Source organism: Coccinella septempunctata, chromosome 4, assembly GCF_907165205.1.
Source record: "Coccinella septempunctata chromosome 4, icCocSept1.1, whole genome shotgun sequence".
Classification (NCBI taxonomy): Eukaryota; Metazoa; Arthropoda; class Insecta; order Coleoptera; family Coccinellidae; genus Coccinella; species Coccinella septempunctata.
This window is the reverse complement of record NC_058192.1, coordinates 28392830-28412126: the sequence shown is the minus strand read 5'-3', so window position 1 is coordinate 28412126 and position 19297 is coordinate 28392830. Positions and strand designations below refer to the sequence as shown.

The 19297-nt window shown below is 34.4% G+C and overlaps 1 protein-coding gene across 3 annotated transcripts in view; it reads left to right on the top strand.

The window, feature by feature from the left end:
• The first annotated feature begins 16802 nt into the window (after positions 1 to 16802).
• Positions 16803 to 19297, top strand: part of LOC123311185 (protein vein) — a 113704-nt gene continuing 111209 nt past the window's right edge. For 2 of the 3 annotated variants that reach the window (XM_044894998.1, XM_044894996.1), the window contains exon 1: positions 16803 to 17982. In XM_044894998.1, the coding sequence (XP_044750933.1) occupies positions 17289 to 17982 (694 nt within the window). In that variant the 5' untranslated portion in view covers positions 16803 to 17288. The remainder of the gene's footprint in view (positions 17983 to 19297) is intronic. The other variant, XM_044894997.1, reaches the window with a different exon arrangement.

The window sequence follows — 19297 nt, the reverse complement described above, 5'->3', positions numbered from 1 at the left end:
TATATCATTTTCGACCAAGTTTTGTTAATCTTTGCACTTCTTCACCGTACTGATGATTATCAAAAGCCCGAAACATTTATCTGCAATTTATTTCTCAGAGGGTCAAGGCGGAAACACATTATTGAAACGATACGTGAGCTGACTCGTCTGAAACGGGTGAATTGTACGCGCATGGCGTCGCGTCGGGTGTTCATAGCATGATTCTGGTCTATAGAAAATAATACATTTGATTCGACTCAAAACGCATCACGTTTCATCGGGTCGCCTCGCGTTTTAATAATGCGTTTCCGTCTTAAGATTTCAAAATCTGAGACATGTATTGATTGAACCTCAGATAGCATATTGTAGGTATGGGTTCAGTATGTACTTCTAGTAGACTATGGAATTGTGAAGATGTATATCCTTTATTTTGGATTCAGCATATTTTGTGGCACATTGTGATCTTAAAAATTTGATAAAACATCAAGTTGGTGTTTCGAATTTTAGCGATAATCAGCTAGGAGTTTCCCCAGAAAGTTTTTATATCAAAAATCATTGCAGAAGTTCATTTCATCAGAATATTGACATATTTTCACCGTGTGTCTAATTTGGTCGTACACACTAGGCGCTATAGCCACTATATGTACTCCATGCAGTTTTATTTTAGCATTCGGTTGGACATGGAAATTTGGCACATTCCACTCTGTATAGTACGAAAATGTGGGGTTATGACGCTAGTCAAAATATTTTTGGGTTTTAAATCAGCGCTATAATATGAAGTCGAAAATATGTGACGATCATAATTGACGTTTATACAAGCTGATTGAAGGACACAATCGGAAATCGGAAAATACAAGAGATAAGTATTTGAATATATATCTCTTTTTGCCATGGAAAAAAAAATAAAAAAATTGAATTATTGACACATAATATGCAGTAGCTTGAGGAGAGTAAATGTTGGTTATCTTCTTTGGCTAAGGGTTGAATACGTTACATCAGTTGAGGATTTCAAAAAAATCTACCCGAGGATGGAATGCATATGATACATTGGTTGGGAATGGGAATATCTGGAGGGGATTAACGGATAATTACAAGAATGTTAAATTTTTCAACAAAATCATCATACTTTGATATAATAATAATAATTATATATTCATCGATCGCTTAAGACATTTACAATGTATAGGACAAGTCAAATGAAAAATAGAATTAATTTTCTCCCAATAGAAGTCATCATCTTCATTCACAATCTTTCTGATTGTGGATACATTCAGCTTGAATCTAAGTCGTTTAGATTCAGACGAAACATTAAGTATATAAATTCATATACATTGAATATATTCGCTACCTGATATATTGTAGACATTAGAATATCAGAGTTACCTCTACTTTTTGAAGGAGCGGACCTGAATTCTAAATAGTACTTCCTGAAACCCTGTATTCTCTCTTATTCAGTCATTTTCGGCATTTGTGATATATTAATTGATATTAGTTGTGGCAATGGCGTTATGACATTAACGACATTTCATGAGTGCTAACCTTACTCTGTTATAGTTACAGAAACTTGAGAATATTATTTCATGGCCAACCGAGTGCTAAAATGAAAGTGAATGGAGTATACATTCAAACACAGAATATCAAGCATAATCATTCCAAATCTTCATGACGAAAAATGTTCTTAACGCATGTTATATTTCGGATTTCGATTTTAAATTTCCTCTAGCGAATTATGTATGAAATTACGAAGGCGTAGAAGGGCCACATAATATTTCAAAAATATTTTTCCTTAAATTCCGACTTTGAAGTCGGAATTTAGTTAAATTCCGAGTTCAAAGTCGGAATTTAACAAAATTCCGAGTTCAAAGTCGGAATTTAACTAAATTCCGAGTTCAAAGTCGGAATTTTGTTAAATTCCGAGTTCAAAGTCGGAATTTACTAAATTCCGACTTCAAACTCGGAATTTTATTCAGTTCCGAACTTCTACAGGGTGTTCTACGACGACGTAGATTTGTTCCTGAATTACAGTTTGCTTTTCTACAAATATTCAAATTCATATAATACAAGGTGTTCCCACATTTATGATGAATGAATAATTATGTACACAGGGTGTACATTATTATTTGAGTTTTCTTCTATGAGAGGTCATAACAATGATATGACAACCTTTTACAGACATGACATGACATAAATATCTTTTTAGACATAACTGTTTTTAGATATATTCCGGATATTTTATGAAAAAATTTCCTTCTCATATGTACTCGTGAGGCTCAATGGACAAGAAATCAGTACACCCCGAGGTACACGCGGTGTGCTTTGATGTTTCTTACATGAAGAGGTCATTACAACGATGAGAAAACCTCATATAGGCAGCTCTATGACGAATTGGTTCATTTCCAAATATGCTGAGATATTCATGAGAGGATTCAGATTTCACAAAATAAACACGTTGTTCTTTAATAAATATTGAACTTGATGTATTTTATTGGAGAAAATTGTCATGAGGTCCATGTTTTTGAATAATTATGAAATTATGATCATAGACAGGTAGAGGTAAGGTTGGGCACAATCTCCCCCCACCCCAGTACTGAAATAGTAACCATAAAATAACATTGAGCTCCTAGGCCCCCCCTCTTTATATATGGAAAAATAATCTATATGTCGTCGTAGAACAACACCCTGTGCATCTAGCCTGTATCGGTTTCGAAGTAAACAAAATTCCGACTTCAAAGTCGGAATTTACTAAATTCCGACTTTGAACTCGGAATTTAGTTAAATTCCGACTTTGAACTCGGAATTTTGTTAAATTCCGACTTTGAACTCGGAATTTAACTAAATTCCGACTTCAAAGTCGGAATTTAAGGAAAAATATTTTTAAAATATTATGTGGCCCTTCTTCGCCTTCGTATGAAATTGATGAAATGAATATGAATTGTGTATGGTATTATATTTATATAAAGGTCACCTATTGTAAGAGAATTACTGAAGTAGCTCAATGATGAGAACTAAGGTTCTTGTACATTTCAAATGCTATAAGCACAGGATACATATGTCCTTGAACATTGCCTAAACGTTCATTTCATCCTGGAAAATCATGAAAACTGACACCTTCACAAGGAAATCTTATCAGAAGATTTGCTTGAAGGATCCAAAATATGAAAACTTCACTGAGCTTTCCTTATTATCACGAGATACTTGAAGATATATTCAATAGTTTGAAATTAATTTTTATCAAAACTCTTATTAAAATACCTCGATGTGAATGGACAAAATTCTACTAAATGTAGCGTATCGCTCATTTGGAATTCCTAAAATAATCCAATATTGAATTTAGAATGGAATGAAGATAATAAGTGATTAACCTGTACGCTCTGTGCTTTTCTTTAGCTGCTACTTGCCAGGTTGAAGTTAGCTTTGGATAGAGCATCGTCAAAGAGTTGCAGCCGAATATTTTTCAGTCTTTTTTTTTGCACCTGAAGATACAGCAGCAATGAACTGAGGTTTAGTTGGTATGGACATCTGAAGAGAATGCCAAAAAAAAGACCATCATCTAAGATCTGGAATTGAACACCTGCAGAAAGACGCAGAAAGAGAGGGAGGTCAAGTAGGACGTTGGAATGCAAGGGGGGAGCAGACAAGTAACAACCGTAGGAATAAAATATACAGAACCGCTGAAAATGGCTTATTGGTTGAGGGACACAGCGCACGCTCTAAAATAAATATTCGATATTCATTCAGACTCGTATATCGTTTCAGAAAAATAACAAAAACCTTGTGGTTCTCTTTTTATTTTAGGTATTTATTCAACCTAGAGACTTAAATTATTAAATTTATTGGATCATTCCTGAATATCGGAATCATGATCAGTTATGACATGTTATTTTGCCTTCTGCTAATGACAATATTTTTATAAATTGCAGCATTGAGTATCAACCCAATACTCAACGATTTCCAGTGAAGTCCTTCACGATTTCTGAATGAAACCTTAAGTACACCTCATCAAAGGGTATTAAAAACTGTGGCGCCAAGTCTGATATCTTATCTGGAAAAACACCTCCCAAACAAGCTAATCAGCCTTTGAAGGAATTGTTTCGATTACGTTCATAAATAAATAGACATTATAATATGTGCATGTAAGGTATTGGATCGAATTTGGAAGCTCATTAGCTCATTCCATAATTATTCTGAACTTAGGTCATTCTGATCGATTAAATTATAAATGATACGGAACAAATATCACTTGTACCCAGAAAATAACGTGCGTTCAATGAAATTCGTCGTCAAGTGAGCTATCGAATGATGAGGGTTGATATTCAGTGTATAAACGTTGCCTTTTGCTCACCACATTATAAGAAGAGGGAAAATATGTAGATATACCGAAATTTTTTTACATGTTCCAGGAAAGTTAAAGGCCCCTCTTCTTCTTGATGTTCTTATCCGTCGTCACACTCATCAGAAAGAATCAACAGAAAAAATTCAACCGAAGAGTATCCGAGTTCTTCCATACTTATATGTATCGTATCCAGTATCTACAAAGATGATTCGAATTTATTGTTTTAAGTGGGTCTCTTCAAATTGTGCGATTAAAATCAGAATAGCGATATACTAATCGAATAGAACTATCATGCAAAGGTGTGTACCACTAATATCTAAATGGGTCAAGTGTGGCGTCGTTAGCGGATTTCCAAAAACATCAAGACATTATCGAGAGAATATTGAAGGAAATAGGGCAAATTCTAAATACTAGTCCATAAAGAAGTTCTCCCAGTATTTCATTTTCTATCTTCTTTTCTCTATTACTTCTGTATAATTCGTAGGCCCAATATTAATTTTTTTCAATTTACGATTTCTTCAACCGATGTTAAGTGATCTCAGATCGTGAATATTTTGCCTATACACAAGCTCTATTCACGAGAATCGTACATGTTTGTCTACAAGATCACCAATAATCTCTTGAAGAACGGCCTAACAGTGGAGAGACACATCATCCATCAATATAATAAAAGAAATAGAGACAGATTCAAGCTGGATAAAAACACAAAAAAAAAACTATGGTAGAAGAAGACCTAGCTATGCCGCTGTAGAACTTTATAACAAATTGCCCCTTGCCATCAGATCTTCCAAATCGCTGGGGACATTTCGAACTGGTATACGAGAACATTTAGTTGTGTGATTTTATTGTTAATATTCAATATTTCTAACTTGTGATAAGAAATTTATGTAGCAGATGAACTTATACCTTGTTAATATTTCTGTGAGAACAACTGTATGTTGATTAACAGAATAAACTTTATTATGTCTCAAAGACTATAATGCCAAAAAAGTACCTGGAATCGGCCAATAAAACATAGAATATGTATATTATGTTACAGCCAAATATTATGTATAATAAGCAAACCGATTATTTAGGCATTATTCATCATCATTTTATACAGCCATGTACTTCACATACTTGGTGACTGACCAATGTGATTAATGAAACACTAGTATGTTTTTCAATCATCCACTATACTTAACATTAAACAGTGTCCTTTTCTGTCAACCTCACATAGAAATATACGAAGAAGTACTCATTTCTCAGTATGGTATTCGGGAATTCGGGATGCAGGGAGAATCCAAAATATACTCATGTTTTTCTCATTTTCGGAAAGAGCTTCAACTTCGATTTTCCAATAAATCGTGGATTGACATACTGCTCAAGAAATCTTTTTTGTCCTGAATAGCTTACTCTTCAATAGGTCTGAAAAATATTGTAACTTACTCATTTGTTGCAATAGTTCCCAATGGCTGGTCTCCCCTTCCAACGAATATTTTCAATAAGTTTTGTATCAGGATACAAAATAATATTAGCAATAACGCATTGAATTTTTCTTCATAATTTTCCGGTTTAGATCTCCATTGATTGTAAGTTTTATATTTCGTAAAACTTTTTCCCCATTTATTTCGATATTGGCCAACAAGTTTATTTTACATTTTTCGATGCGATAAAATAGCGTTGAACAAGATATCTAAAACCATCGTGAAAAATTACAGTTGCAGAAGAAATTTGGTCGTTAAAATATGGAAAAACAAAATCAAAATTTCTCGGAAATGTATAGGCATTGAACTTTTTGCAATGACGTATTCTTGAAAACAATTCTTCCCAAGAATTTCAAACACTCGGCACCCGTATTTACCACTAATCCGGTTTTAAATCGGCGAAAAAGCTTGTGGGTATTGAAATCAATGCTGTTTTTCACAAAATGGAATTCAATTTCACGAAATTCTTCAATTTAACCATTTTTTTTCACCAACAATATTTGTACTGGAGTTTTTTATACTTTGTACGGCTCACGCAACGTACGTTGATATTTTTTTTTCGGAAATCCTTACTTTTAGCAAGAAATTACAACTGACCTTAATTGTTCGAAATGAGATAACAAAAGTAAATTTTTCAATATGATATACCTAATATATATAATTTGTTAGCTGTGTAGATTTTTATTCTTCTGCGTCAGAGTCCCTACTTAGGCAAAAAAATTTTCCTTTGAGTGGTTCATGAACAAATGCAGCATGTGAGATATTGAATATGATCTATAGATATTATTTAATATGATAAAACTTTTCTGGGTGAATATGGCGACGTTGTATTTTCGAAATCTATCCCAAGTGGAAATCTTCAATCGTTAGGTTAATGTTACTCACTCGATATATTCAGGTGTGTTCTTGATCAACTTACAAGATAGAATTAATTTGGAAAGCTATTCATATATTCCATCAAATAAAAGTGCAAAAACTTTACATAATGACTCAATAGTCATGAGTTTTCAAGAAGAACTAAGGTGAAGGACAAATTATTTTTCTTCAATTCGCAGTGAATTAGTTCACTGTCATTACTCAGATGACCTATTCGAAAATGCAAAGGTCCCACATCCCTGTGGCCTAATAGACAATTGAAAACAAATAGCTGGTCAACCAATCACTGAGAACAATTAGGTTTTTCTCCGTTTCAATTAGAGATAGGTACTACTTTTACGAATGAGAAAGTTCGTCAAGAATTGACACTTTTTTTATTAACTGATTAGAATGGGATTACCTCTCACACTTTACCCACTATGGCTTCACCTCGACAAACGTTTCTTTTTGAGTTTATTGCAGGCTGTAGAAGATTTCTATCCATTCCTGGAATTCCTGACTTTATCCTCATAATGAGGTACATAAATCGATTTGTTATAATTATCTTCTAAACTCTGTAGTGACTTCAAACATCCACATGTCAAACTTCGCATTTTCTTGATGAGGCCAAAAGAGCACGAGTTTAGATTGTAAGTATAGCATCTTTTGTTGATGGAGTTTTATTCCTTTTTCATCATCTTATGCATTCGCCTTCTTTGGAAATATATTGATATGGGGTTTTTGTGGGGTTTTCAGAATCGAATCGGTGAAGTTTTTCGAGTACCTACATATACAGGGTGGCCATTTGAAAACGAAACAGACGAGATTACAGACGAAATAAATTTTTTCGATAGAAATGCTCGGACAGGTCGATTTCTGTTTCGAGGGGGACAACTTAAGATGTAGGCTACGGACGCATAGCGCTTCAACCCTTGCTACTACAACCCTCACCCCCAATTTTTGACTAGGGAAGATGGGGTGAGTGATACCTCATTTGAAAGGTATATACTGATTCCAGCACAGTAATTGTTTTTTCATTTTATGCATTAGTTCTCGAAATATTCTCAACTAAGTATTTGAAAATGAAGTGGTGTTTTCATGGCACTTGTAGTGTTTTTTTGTGAAAAATCGACATTTTGAGCTTCAAAACATACTTCCTTTTAACATGTTTATCTAAATGTCGTTGATTGAAGAATTCTGCGGTTCTATTCGCACATTGATTGTTTGCAAAAAAAGTGAAATTATTTCCACCCGCTCTGCAATTGAATAAACCATGTCGAACAATGAATTAGAACACATACAAGTCTCGATTCAAAATTAAGAATAATTCACATGTCAAAAAACCAGTAAGCCAACTTAATGATCTGTTCGTAATAAATAAAAAATTATCGATTCTCACTTTTTTGAAAAAAAAATGAATTCAATAATCAACAAAATGAAAACATTATTGAAGCCAACTGAGGAAACACTTCATAATTAAGTCGGAAATCGTTTCACGAATTGGGACTGGAATATTTCTGTGGCATCATTAATGATTTGATTTTCTTACCTGGTAATCTGATTAGAGATATGTACGTATTTGGACTTTTTGGAGATTTCTATCGATCAAGTGTTACCGCATGTTATTGGAAATACTGCAATTATATCGAAGATAATTTAGATTGAGTTTCAGCAAGATTGAGCTCCTTCGCAATACGCTTTGTTTGTTCGACATCTTGATTGAAGATTTCTATGTCAGTGGATTGGAGGAAGGAAGCCACAGTCATAGTTGTTTTGAAGTTCAAAATGTCGATTTTTCACAAAAAAACACTACAAGTGCCATGAAAACACCACTTCATTTTCAAATACTTAGTTGAGAATATTTCGAGAACTAATGCATAAAATGCAAAAACAATTACTGTGCTGAAATCAGTATAAAAATACCTTTCAAATGAGTTATCACTCACCCCATCTTCCCTTTTCAAAAATTGGGGGTGAGGGTTGTATTATAGTAGCAGGGGTTGAAGCGCTATGCGTCCGTAACCTACATCATAAGTTGTCCCCCTCGAAACAGTAATCGACCTGTCCGAGCATTTCTATCGAAAAAAATTATTTCGTCTGTAATCTCGTCTGTTTCGTTTTCAAATGGCCACCCTGTATGGTCTGTCTACCTGTGTTGCTTTGTTTTCGTTTTGAAATTTGAATTTTTTTTTTTGTATCTCCCATTTGTTCGGAGATTCTTGTTGTAAAATGTCTTCCCTTCTGGCCGATGTAAAGTGCACTATAATCTAGGCAAGATAGGATATAAATGATATCAGACAATTGACCTATGGGTGTAGGTGATTTGAGTTTAAAAATTGTACTTTCTAGTAGCATTGCGATAGATTTGTTATTTTTGTCTTTTTAAACTTGACTCACTTTTCTGGAACATAATCAATATAGGCAATCTTATGAAAGCGTCTTTCCCCACTACCTAGTAGATGTATTCCTTTTTTGTGGGTTTCTGTCAGAAGTATCAGGTATTTTATTCTCTTCCCTTGGTTTCGGATAGTTATGATCATGAAAAAGTTGGAGAGCCCTATTTTTCATATTCTATTATTTTCCTTTCATGATATTAATATATTTTTCTATTCTTTTATTCATATATTATTTATTATGTTGATTTTGTGGGAGAAAGAGTGGGGAGAATGAAAATTGAATGCTCGTTTGGAAAGAGTCGTTTCCAGACACCTGAGATATCTGATTTCTAACGAATCCTAGTAGAAATATCGATAATCCATTGATCACGAAAGATCGAGTTTTGGTATCCCGAACATTCATTCAAAAAAAGTCTTCATTGTGTGAAACGTCCCTGCACTCTAGCTGGCACAGCTCCAGGACTCGCAATTAACCTGCGATACCCATGATAAGCGCCACCTGTAAAATGTCAGTTTTTAGTAAGTTACAATAAAACTTAGTAGAGAAATTGCACTAATCCGATCAGTAGCCAATAATACAGAATGACTGACAAAAAATCAAATTAGAATCCTACCATTTTAGCTGAAACATTTTCATCTATGGGGCACATACCAAGAATTCTCTATTGTTATCAGAATCCAATATCTTAAACTTTTTGGTTCACACCAGTCATTCTGTATACCTACAGTTGTGTACACATTAGTTTTTGTAGCTATTGAAGCCTTGAGCATTGAAAACTGGCTCCATAAAGCACCTTTTCGTCAGTGAAATCTTCCACATTTCGTATTTTCGTACATTTTAAATTGGATCCCATGTTTTTCACTATATCATTTGACAGACAAAAAATTGACTTATTCCACACCTTGGTTTGTTAGCATTTTTTCTCAAATATCATAGCAGCGCCTTCAACACATATCATTTTTTGATAAAAATAAGCATACAGTACATGCATACACAGGATTATCCATTTTAAATCCATAATCCATTATAAATTGGTCAAGTAAACAATATTCTATTCTATTCTATTCTAAATGATTCACTGATATATAACTCTTTAGGAAAAGCGTGGATCAAAAAATGTTTCAAATTTTCTTTAGTCCTCAAGGCGACGAATCACTCTGATTGTGGAGTTAGATTCAAAGCTCAAGTAGAGTTTTTGAATAGGGAATATACATTTTTATTTGTAGAATCTTAGTGAACACTACGAACATCTTGTCTCTTACGCAACCGCATAAAATGGTTTCCATTTGTAAACTGATGACCAAAGGTTATAGTGTTAGGTTAACTATATAATCTTTGCTGATGACGTGAACAGGGCTAAATGTAGAATGTCAATAGATGGTGATATTATATATGTATACTATAAATTTATTCCTTTGATAAAGAGCATTACAATCTTTAACAGCAATCAATAATTAGTTATAGCATGTGTATGAGATACATTTTTAGCAGAGAGCGTAAACGGGATACCATACAATTTGGTGTATGATACAAGAGCTTAGGGAAAAACCTCAGTAAAAAATCTTTCTTTCTGAGTGAGTGTAGTGGATTGTAAGAAATGAAATTGTTCACGAAATAAGCTGAGATGTTTTAAATTGAATGGAACTGCAAAAATTGATCCTTCCTTCGACAAAAACGAAAATCCAGAAAGTCTTCTCCAAGATACCAGAAACTTTTATCTGAAATAGAGAAAAAACAGAAACAAAAAAAAAGTAAAACAATAAAATTATATTCAATATGTCTAGACCAACGTCTCACCTGGAAAAAACATATTCAAGCAAAGACACAACAGATCAATTTCAAAATTCGAAACATGTACTTGCTCATACGCAAAATTATCCATTGAAAATAAAGTTCTGATATATATATAAGGCAATAATCAAACCAATATAGACCTACGGCATTCAATTTTGGGGATGTGCAAAACCATCAAATACCGGAATTATTCGGAGAACCCAATCAAAAATACTCCGCTTTATAACAGACGGCCCTTGGTACCTACTTCTCCAATCTTACAATTCATAACGATCTAGGACTACCATTTATTACAGAAGACATCAGAAATCGTTCCAACTAATATCAGCAGAACCTGCAAGGTCACGAAAACAACCTCATTAATGAATTAACTGAAAACCCATTCAACATAAGAAGATTGAAGAGAACTTGGTCAGTTGACTTGAATTGAAAATATAATAAGAATAATATCAATAAGTTAATATCTTCAACATGTCTGTGACTTTCATGACTTTCATCACGTTTGCTCAATACTTATAGAAGTAGATTTTAAACCTCAATGAAGGAGCTATAATGAAAAACTATGTCAGATTGACCTAAAATTGACAACCCAATTCAAAAAAGATTCGGAAACTGCATGTATAGTCCAGAAACCATCTGGAAATTTATAAATCGGAGAATGATTAACCAGATGGTTTATGGTTTCTTCTGGTTCCCCCGAGGGTTCTCCGCAGTTACAACTGAATTCCACTTCAAGAGCATACTATCGCAACGTTCTTATACGATTCAGAATACACCATATTTTCCTGGGAAGATCAAAACCAGGAACTCTTTTCGGTGGATCAGTAACTAATTCTTTGTTGAAAATAGTGCACGTATTCCATTCAGACTGCCTAAGGTCTTTGTTTTATATTCGAATTAAGGAAAGAGTTGGACAATGAAGGTTCACGCGTCTTTTGTCTTGGAATCGTATTTTCTGGAATGTAGTCGGGAAAAGATTGAAATTTATTCCAGGAATTCATAATCGCATTCTGTCTACGAATATGAGGTGATAGTAAGTCAAAGAAGGGAAAGGCAGCCGCCAATGATCACCGAGCTAATGCTATCTTTGGGGGGTTTGAGGAATGAAACAAACGTATCGAACCCACAATTTCAACCCACAAAAATAACTGGAAAATTGAGAACCAAGGACAACTAACGGCCCTGGCTCTTAATGCTATACATATTTAGGTTACGAAACAGGAAACACTAGCTATATTTCTGCTGTATAGCTTCTAAGTAATCTAATGTAGTCACCCCTGATCGCATGATATCTACGAAACTATTGATTCCAGTTTAAAAAAAATTTGAAATTGAATGGGCAATCGACATAAGTGATACTAAAGGGGACATTCTATTTAAAAAAAGATAACTTTAATTCTGCCAACTTTGTGGTCGATCCGGTATATGTTTAACTGCCCTAATGCTCTTAAGTGGGACAGTTCTTATACTCCCCGTATATTTTGTAATACTGTCAAAATTTTACTAATTTTTCAGAATAGAGGAATATTCGTTTCAACACCAGTTTTTGAAATATCTTATCCGAAAACAACCTATTTATGTTGAACGTGATGTCTATAAAAGTTGTTATTAAATTCTGCGTCGAAATTCATCTACAGGGGATTTTCGGTACCACCAATTTCAGAACAATTAAATTTCGATCATCGTTATTTGACAGTACAATTATTGAAAATTGGAGGAGCATTATCATAGAATTATGAGAAACATTTTGTGTGGTAAAAGGGTTATTTTGTTGCTTATTTTGTACTCGGAAATTTTTATTTTCCACCTCAACCTTTTTGCTGAGCGATTCTCCGATTTATTCTTTCAATCTTTGAAGATTTCCATGCGTCATGCCTCTTTTGTTATGTCGGCATCAGAGTAAACTAATATTTTTGCAGAAGACCGATGAAAGCAGTATATTCTGTCGGATTTTCCAAATTCAAAAAATAAGCAACTATTTTATTCATTTTTCTAAATTGATATATTCCTACTAATTGTCTACAACCCTTTCTGCCTTTGATATTTGAAGAAAAATCTGTCACTATCCATATTTTCTGGTCTTCGCGAAACAGAGTTTCGATAAAAATTCAAGTACCTACCTCTGATTAACTATAAATAATAAACTTGGTTTGTTGGTCTTCGAATCAGGAATGCTAATTGAAAGCTTCGATTCTAGGTCTTCTATATCGTGTAGTCATTCGAAATAACTCATCCCCGAGACTCATCCAGTCTACAGGCCTCAGAACTACGAAATAATAACAATAGAGCAACCTAAAAAATGAATAAATGTGATATTTGAATAGAAATTGAAACCTTGTAAATTACCTTAATCATTAAATCTTTTTTATCTGTAGGTTTCCATTTAAATTCTTCGATTTCTTTGCCCTATATTCGTGAGCTTGCTGTTCCAATGAAGAACGAAGTTTTGAATATGTAGGTATATCTACATTGTGCAACAATTGCATTACGATTTTCAAAGCACTATCCATTTATGAATGAAATAATTTGCGATTTTTTCAAAATTAATTAATATCTGTCGAATTTAGAACGATTTTCGGAAAAATATTAAACTCCTAGGAAAAACCAGATTTCTTGACTCTGTTGTGATAAGTCCCGGTTGCGCCTCGACTTGACCACCTTCACAGTCGTCTAGGAATGTAAGGCTTTTCCTACCTGGTAAACAATGTAAAGGGTGTCCGAGTTAAAGTGTGCTTATACCTTATTGTGGAAACTAAAGTAGCTAGAAGAAAAAGTTAAATACAACACTTGTCTGTAATCGATTGAACTTTTCTTTTCTAAAACTCACCTTAATACAGGGTGCTCCGTTTTTTCCCTGTTGGTATCATCTTTCTTATTTTAAATTTAACACCCTATATATTATTGCATTTTTGAATTCCTTGTCAAATTTTAAGGTAACTTTGGCATGGCAACTATGGTCCTATATAGCACCGATTCTGGGATATTCGTCTGTCTGTTTCCTAAAATTTTGACAGATGTAGCTGCTGACTAAAAAAGCTGATACTAGTTTTCTGATGAATGTATCAAAACCAAATTTTGCCCCGCTCTTGTCAACATATTGGATCATACGTTATATCTCTATTCTCAGCAATCTGATATACAGGGCCTTCAAAACTTGAAGTTAAAAATTCTAATAGAAGTTCAATCAAAACTTAATTTTTTCAAAAGACAACCTATATTTTTTTCGTATTCATCATGTAGAACAGGTTAAAATGAGTCAAAAATGTATTCAAACTTTTTCTGTAAAGTGAAGAGTTTCAGAAATGTGGATGAAACAGTGCATTTTTCCGTAAGAATAATTAATTAATTAAGCTGATAGAATATGGTAACTAGCACTTATCGTATTGTGTATTCTTGAGTTTTTTTTTGTGTTGTCAGACAACTACTTGAATATTTCATGAAAAATGAATCTGTATGTTGAGTCTCCTTTTGAAATTGAAATAATTTAATTTTATTGTAAGCGAGTACTGATTAAGAGTAAAAGAGTGTTTTTGCCTTTCATTAGTCAATCTAGTGAATTAAATTTATCAAAAAAACAAAAACATCAAATATAACTATACCGGGTGTCCCAGAGCTTTTAGGCCAGCAGATATCTCAGTTACCTGCGGAAAAAAAAATTGAAAAAAATACTTGTCGTAGGAGACCATACGCTCTTTCATGCAGCATAGCAAAATCCACCCCCTGACAAACAACCCCTGAGGAACAACCTCTAACTTTTGTTTTTCAAATGGCACCCCCATGTTTGTTTGGCTTCAACTGACAGCTCTTTTTAATTCTCAATCAATGATATATCATAATATGTAGTTGTAAAGATAGTCACTCGATAAAATTGAATTCGTTAGTGGGTACTGTTAATTGGACTGATCGAATTAGTCCACATTGTAGAGACAAGAAAAAACGGATGTTGAAAAAAAAAGAGTCAATAAAATGATTCGGCGACTTGAAGCATGTGTGGCAAGTGCTGGCCAACATTTTGAACATTTTCTTTAGTATAATGTTGCAGTAACAATACAGCTGAGCGTATAAATTCGTATTTCATTTGTATTTTTATTTTCCATAATTCTGCATGCCATTCTAGCTACCATGATATATCATTGAATGAGAAATGAAAAAAACTGTAAGTTGAAGCACAAAAAACATGGGGGTGCCATTTGAAAAACAAAAGTTAGGGGTGGTTTCTCGGGGGTTGTTTGTCAGGGGGTGGATTTTGCTATGCTGCATGAAAGAGCGTATGGTCTCCTACGACAAGTATTTTTTTCAATTTTTTTTTCCGCAGGTAACTGAGATATTTGCTGGCCTAAAAGCTCTGGGACACCCGGTATAGTTGGCTTTGAGTTGCAGCTATGTAGGTGCATTACTAATTAATAATTATAGTTGGTTCTATACGGAGAAATGCACTTTATCGTCCATTTTTCTGAAACTATTCAATTAACAGAAAAAGTTTAGAAACAACTTTTGCTCATTTCAACCTGCTCTATATGATAAACAAGAAAAAAATAGGTTTCCATTTGAAAAAATCAAGTTTTGATTGAACATCTATTTGAATTTTTAACTTTAATTTTTGAAGACCCTCTATATCAGATTGCTAAAAATAGAGATGTAACGTATGATCCAATATATTGACAAATTTGGTTTTGATATATTCATTAGAAAACTAGTATCAGCTATTTTAGTGAGCACCTACAGCTGTCAAAATTTTAGGAAAACGACGAATATCTCAGAATCTGTGCTATATAGGACCATGGTGGTCATACCAAAATTACCTTAGAATTTGACAAGGAATTCAAAAATGCAATAATTTACAGGGTGTTCCATTTGAAATAAGAAAGTTGATACCCACAGTGAAAAAACGGAGTACCCTATATCAAGGTGGGATATAAAAAATAAAAGTTCAATCGATTACAGTTTTGTATATAAATTTTTCTTCTAGCTCCTTTAGTTTCCACACTAAGGTATAGGGACACTTTAACTCGGAGACCCTGTAACATACGTTGACTTTTCATCTCTTCTGATCTATTGCTGACATTAATTCAGTGAAAATAGTAAATTATTGTGGGTATAAAATCTGGTACTTTTTTTTCATGATTAGTTTGGAACGGTTTTGACCTTGGCGAGGGGTACGTGAGTTTTATGGTTTTAATTAACACTTTGCACAGCCCAACTTTGAAATTTAATTTTGTTTTATCGGTGCATTAAAGCAAACGCTTTCAATAATATTCCTCGCGGAATTCTATATTCTGTGCTCATAACTTTTTAGATTCCGCTTTAATAGAATATGTTATCGAGTTTTGGGTGATATTCTCAAAAAACTGTTGTTAAAAAAAATATTTTTATTAATTCGGAGAAATTGGTCAAATTTTGACCAATTCCCTTTATAACGGGAAGTCCAAAATAATATATGAATTAAGTCTCGCTGAACGCAAAATTTAAGGCTCTATAATATTCATATAAAGCATTTTTTTTTATTTCCGGACCTACAGGAGATAGATTAGGACATATCTGTAGCTATTTCAGCGAAAAAATGATTGCTTTCGATTTTTACATTATTTGTCAATTTTAAAAATTAACGCTACTGGCCAAATATCGGATTAGAATTTTTTGTGGACTAAGGTTGCTCCGAGAAAGTAGGCATTCTTGAACGACCTCAGAAAAAGTAATTTTGCCAAAGCTAAACATCAAGCATTGCCAACTCAATTCAGAGTATTCGTAGACCAATAAATTATAACTGTAAATCATAGTACGTATTATAATACGGGTAGCTTCTAGCTTATCTGAGTATCCAAGAAGATTTATACCGTTGCACCTGCATAGCATCAGCTCGTCATCGTCTACTTAGCAAATCCTAAGATGAGGAGATAGAATAGCGCCGCGACGCGACCGAACTTCTACCGTCTGACGGCAGATGGTCGAGCTAAAGTGGGGGGCCAAGCGCCGATTACACAGGACCGAGTTCAGTTTTCAGTCCAACGCGAACCTTCTGACTCAGTCGGCCACGCTCCAGGCCACCACTCCACGACGACGACGGCGGCGTTCATACGAGGCGCGTTTTCATTTTTCCCCATCCAATTTTCTCCCTCCATTTAGCAACGAATGAAAAGGGCAGCTCCGTAGTTCGAAATAGAAAGTTCAGTGGAATCTCCAGTGATTTCGACAAAATCGTTATTTTCGAATAAAATTTTTTGTGAAGTGCTCTTCCATGTGAGCGGGCGTCAGTTTTGCGGCCGCGGACGTCTCCAATGCTGACATAACTCAGGGATGTCCAGTGCGCGTAAAGATGCGTCATCCCCGCCCGGCGGCCTTCGTGACGACGTTTCTTCGACGGCCAAGCCATCATCAGAGACCACGGGTGGATCGCCCTCAAGGTTTCGAATCGCCACCGCGCTGCATTTGTCAGTGAGAAATCACCACGCATTCCCGCACTAGACATGTATGGAATATCGTACGAAAAATGCATATGTTTTATATTTTTAGTGATCTTAGCTTTTTTAAGTTGTTGTTCTGGTTTCCGCATAGATAGCCTAACCATGACAGATATCAGCAGAAGAAACCTTTCTCTCGAATCATTGCCACCTGAAAACGACTTTATGAACAGAATATATGCGACTGCGCGGCTTAAAGATGACGATTTTTCTCACCGTCACCGCATCAGGCATCATCATAGATCCATCCGTGCGCAAAATAATGATGGTCCTCGAAAAATTCGTAGGAACCGTCCCAGGACTCCCTGTCCCAAGCAAGACATTTCCCAGAAGGCATTTCTTGCTAACACCGTCGTCGTGGCCCGAACTGAAGCTGTCAGTGTTCGTTCACGAACGCATAAATACTCGGTACTTTTCAAAGTGCAACGAAAACTCAAATCCCCTTCCGCTTTCCCTTTAATCGATGAATACATCCAACTCTACTTTTTGAATGACACCTCATCCCAACGAACGCAACTAAGATGCGTTTCTGAACGGAATCCTTCGAAGCTAGTCAGAGCCAACATTCAGCAGTCCCGAGAGTATCTGCTCTTCCTCAACTCCTATGGTGCACACAACTACACCGCTATAGGTCCGCCAGAACCTATCAGGAAGCACAAACTACCCAAAGTGGTGCAGAAGGTCATCAATCCGAATTTCAGTAAGTCTCAATGAAATGTCCTAGATTTTCTTCTTAATGCACTTTGTTGACATTACAAAAACTCCATTCTGAAAATAATATTGATAAACATTACGTAAAACACAGCTCTGATATTGATGCTTCCATAACTAAACAGATTTGTTACCAGTTCACGCACGCTTAAATCCAAAATCCTTCAAAACTTTTATTATCGGAAGTGAGAAATCAATTTTTCATTCTTTTATCGCATTCGAAAATATGTAAACAATTTGTCATTATATTTATTATCGACTTCTTTGGATCACTGCGGAAATAATCAATTTTGTTCTCATTTGATTAATTGGTAGCTATAATCTCTTATGTATGGGTAATGAAACCCTGATCTACCATAATATAAATTTGTTATAAAAACCTTTTCACCTTCCTCACATAAACAAAACCCATTAATCGATCAATAAAACGACATTAAAGTGTTACCATTGGATTCGAGATTGAATCTGTAACACATGAGGAAAACTCAATATAAGTAGTGTACATATGATTTTTCGAATATGTATACATTAAATATCAGATATAATGCAGAAGGTGATGGAAAGGTGACAATTTTTCTAATAATTCGTAACCATTAATGAACACTGATATAGATGAAATTATTATTTGAATTATATCAGAAGAACACGAGTGATAAATAAATTACGATAAATCAAGAAATGTTTACATGTAAATCTCCATTTATCAGAAAATTAGCAACTAGTTGAAAAATGCAATCCAAAAATTACTTCTCCCAACGATATGACGCTGATAATATTATTTTTCCATTCTGTGTGTTTGAAATATATCTCAAGATTTCGTAATCTCGTTATAACTTCATCTCATTCATAAAACTTGTAAGTTTTGATGTAGTGAAATACAAAACAGAATAAAAAACTGAATCATCAACATAATTCAAGTTAGAACTATTCGTGCTTAGTCTAATTAAAAATAATAACTCATTGTCTAAAATGTTGAATATTCCATCCTCGATTCTATCTTTTCCATCCAGTATGTGAAGAAACCGAGAAAGAAACCTATTTTGTAATTGTAACAGCAAAGCTACCAACGAGGCTACTATTAATTCTGAGACTCGATTGGACCATTCTAGATGCAAAATTTGTTCACAATGCCTTTCGTGAATAATCACTAATGATCTGATTGAGTTAATGAAAAAAACATCGGAAATGAAAAATTAACAAATCGCGCCATGAGATGAAACAAATTACGAAAACTCGAAATCCCATTTCTATTTGACGGAAATGAATCGCTGAAATTTGCTACGAAATTCGAGTACCTGTCAGGT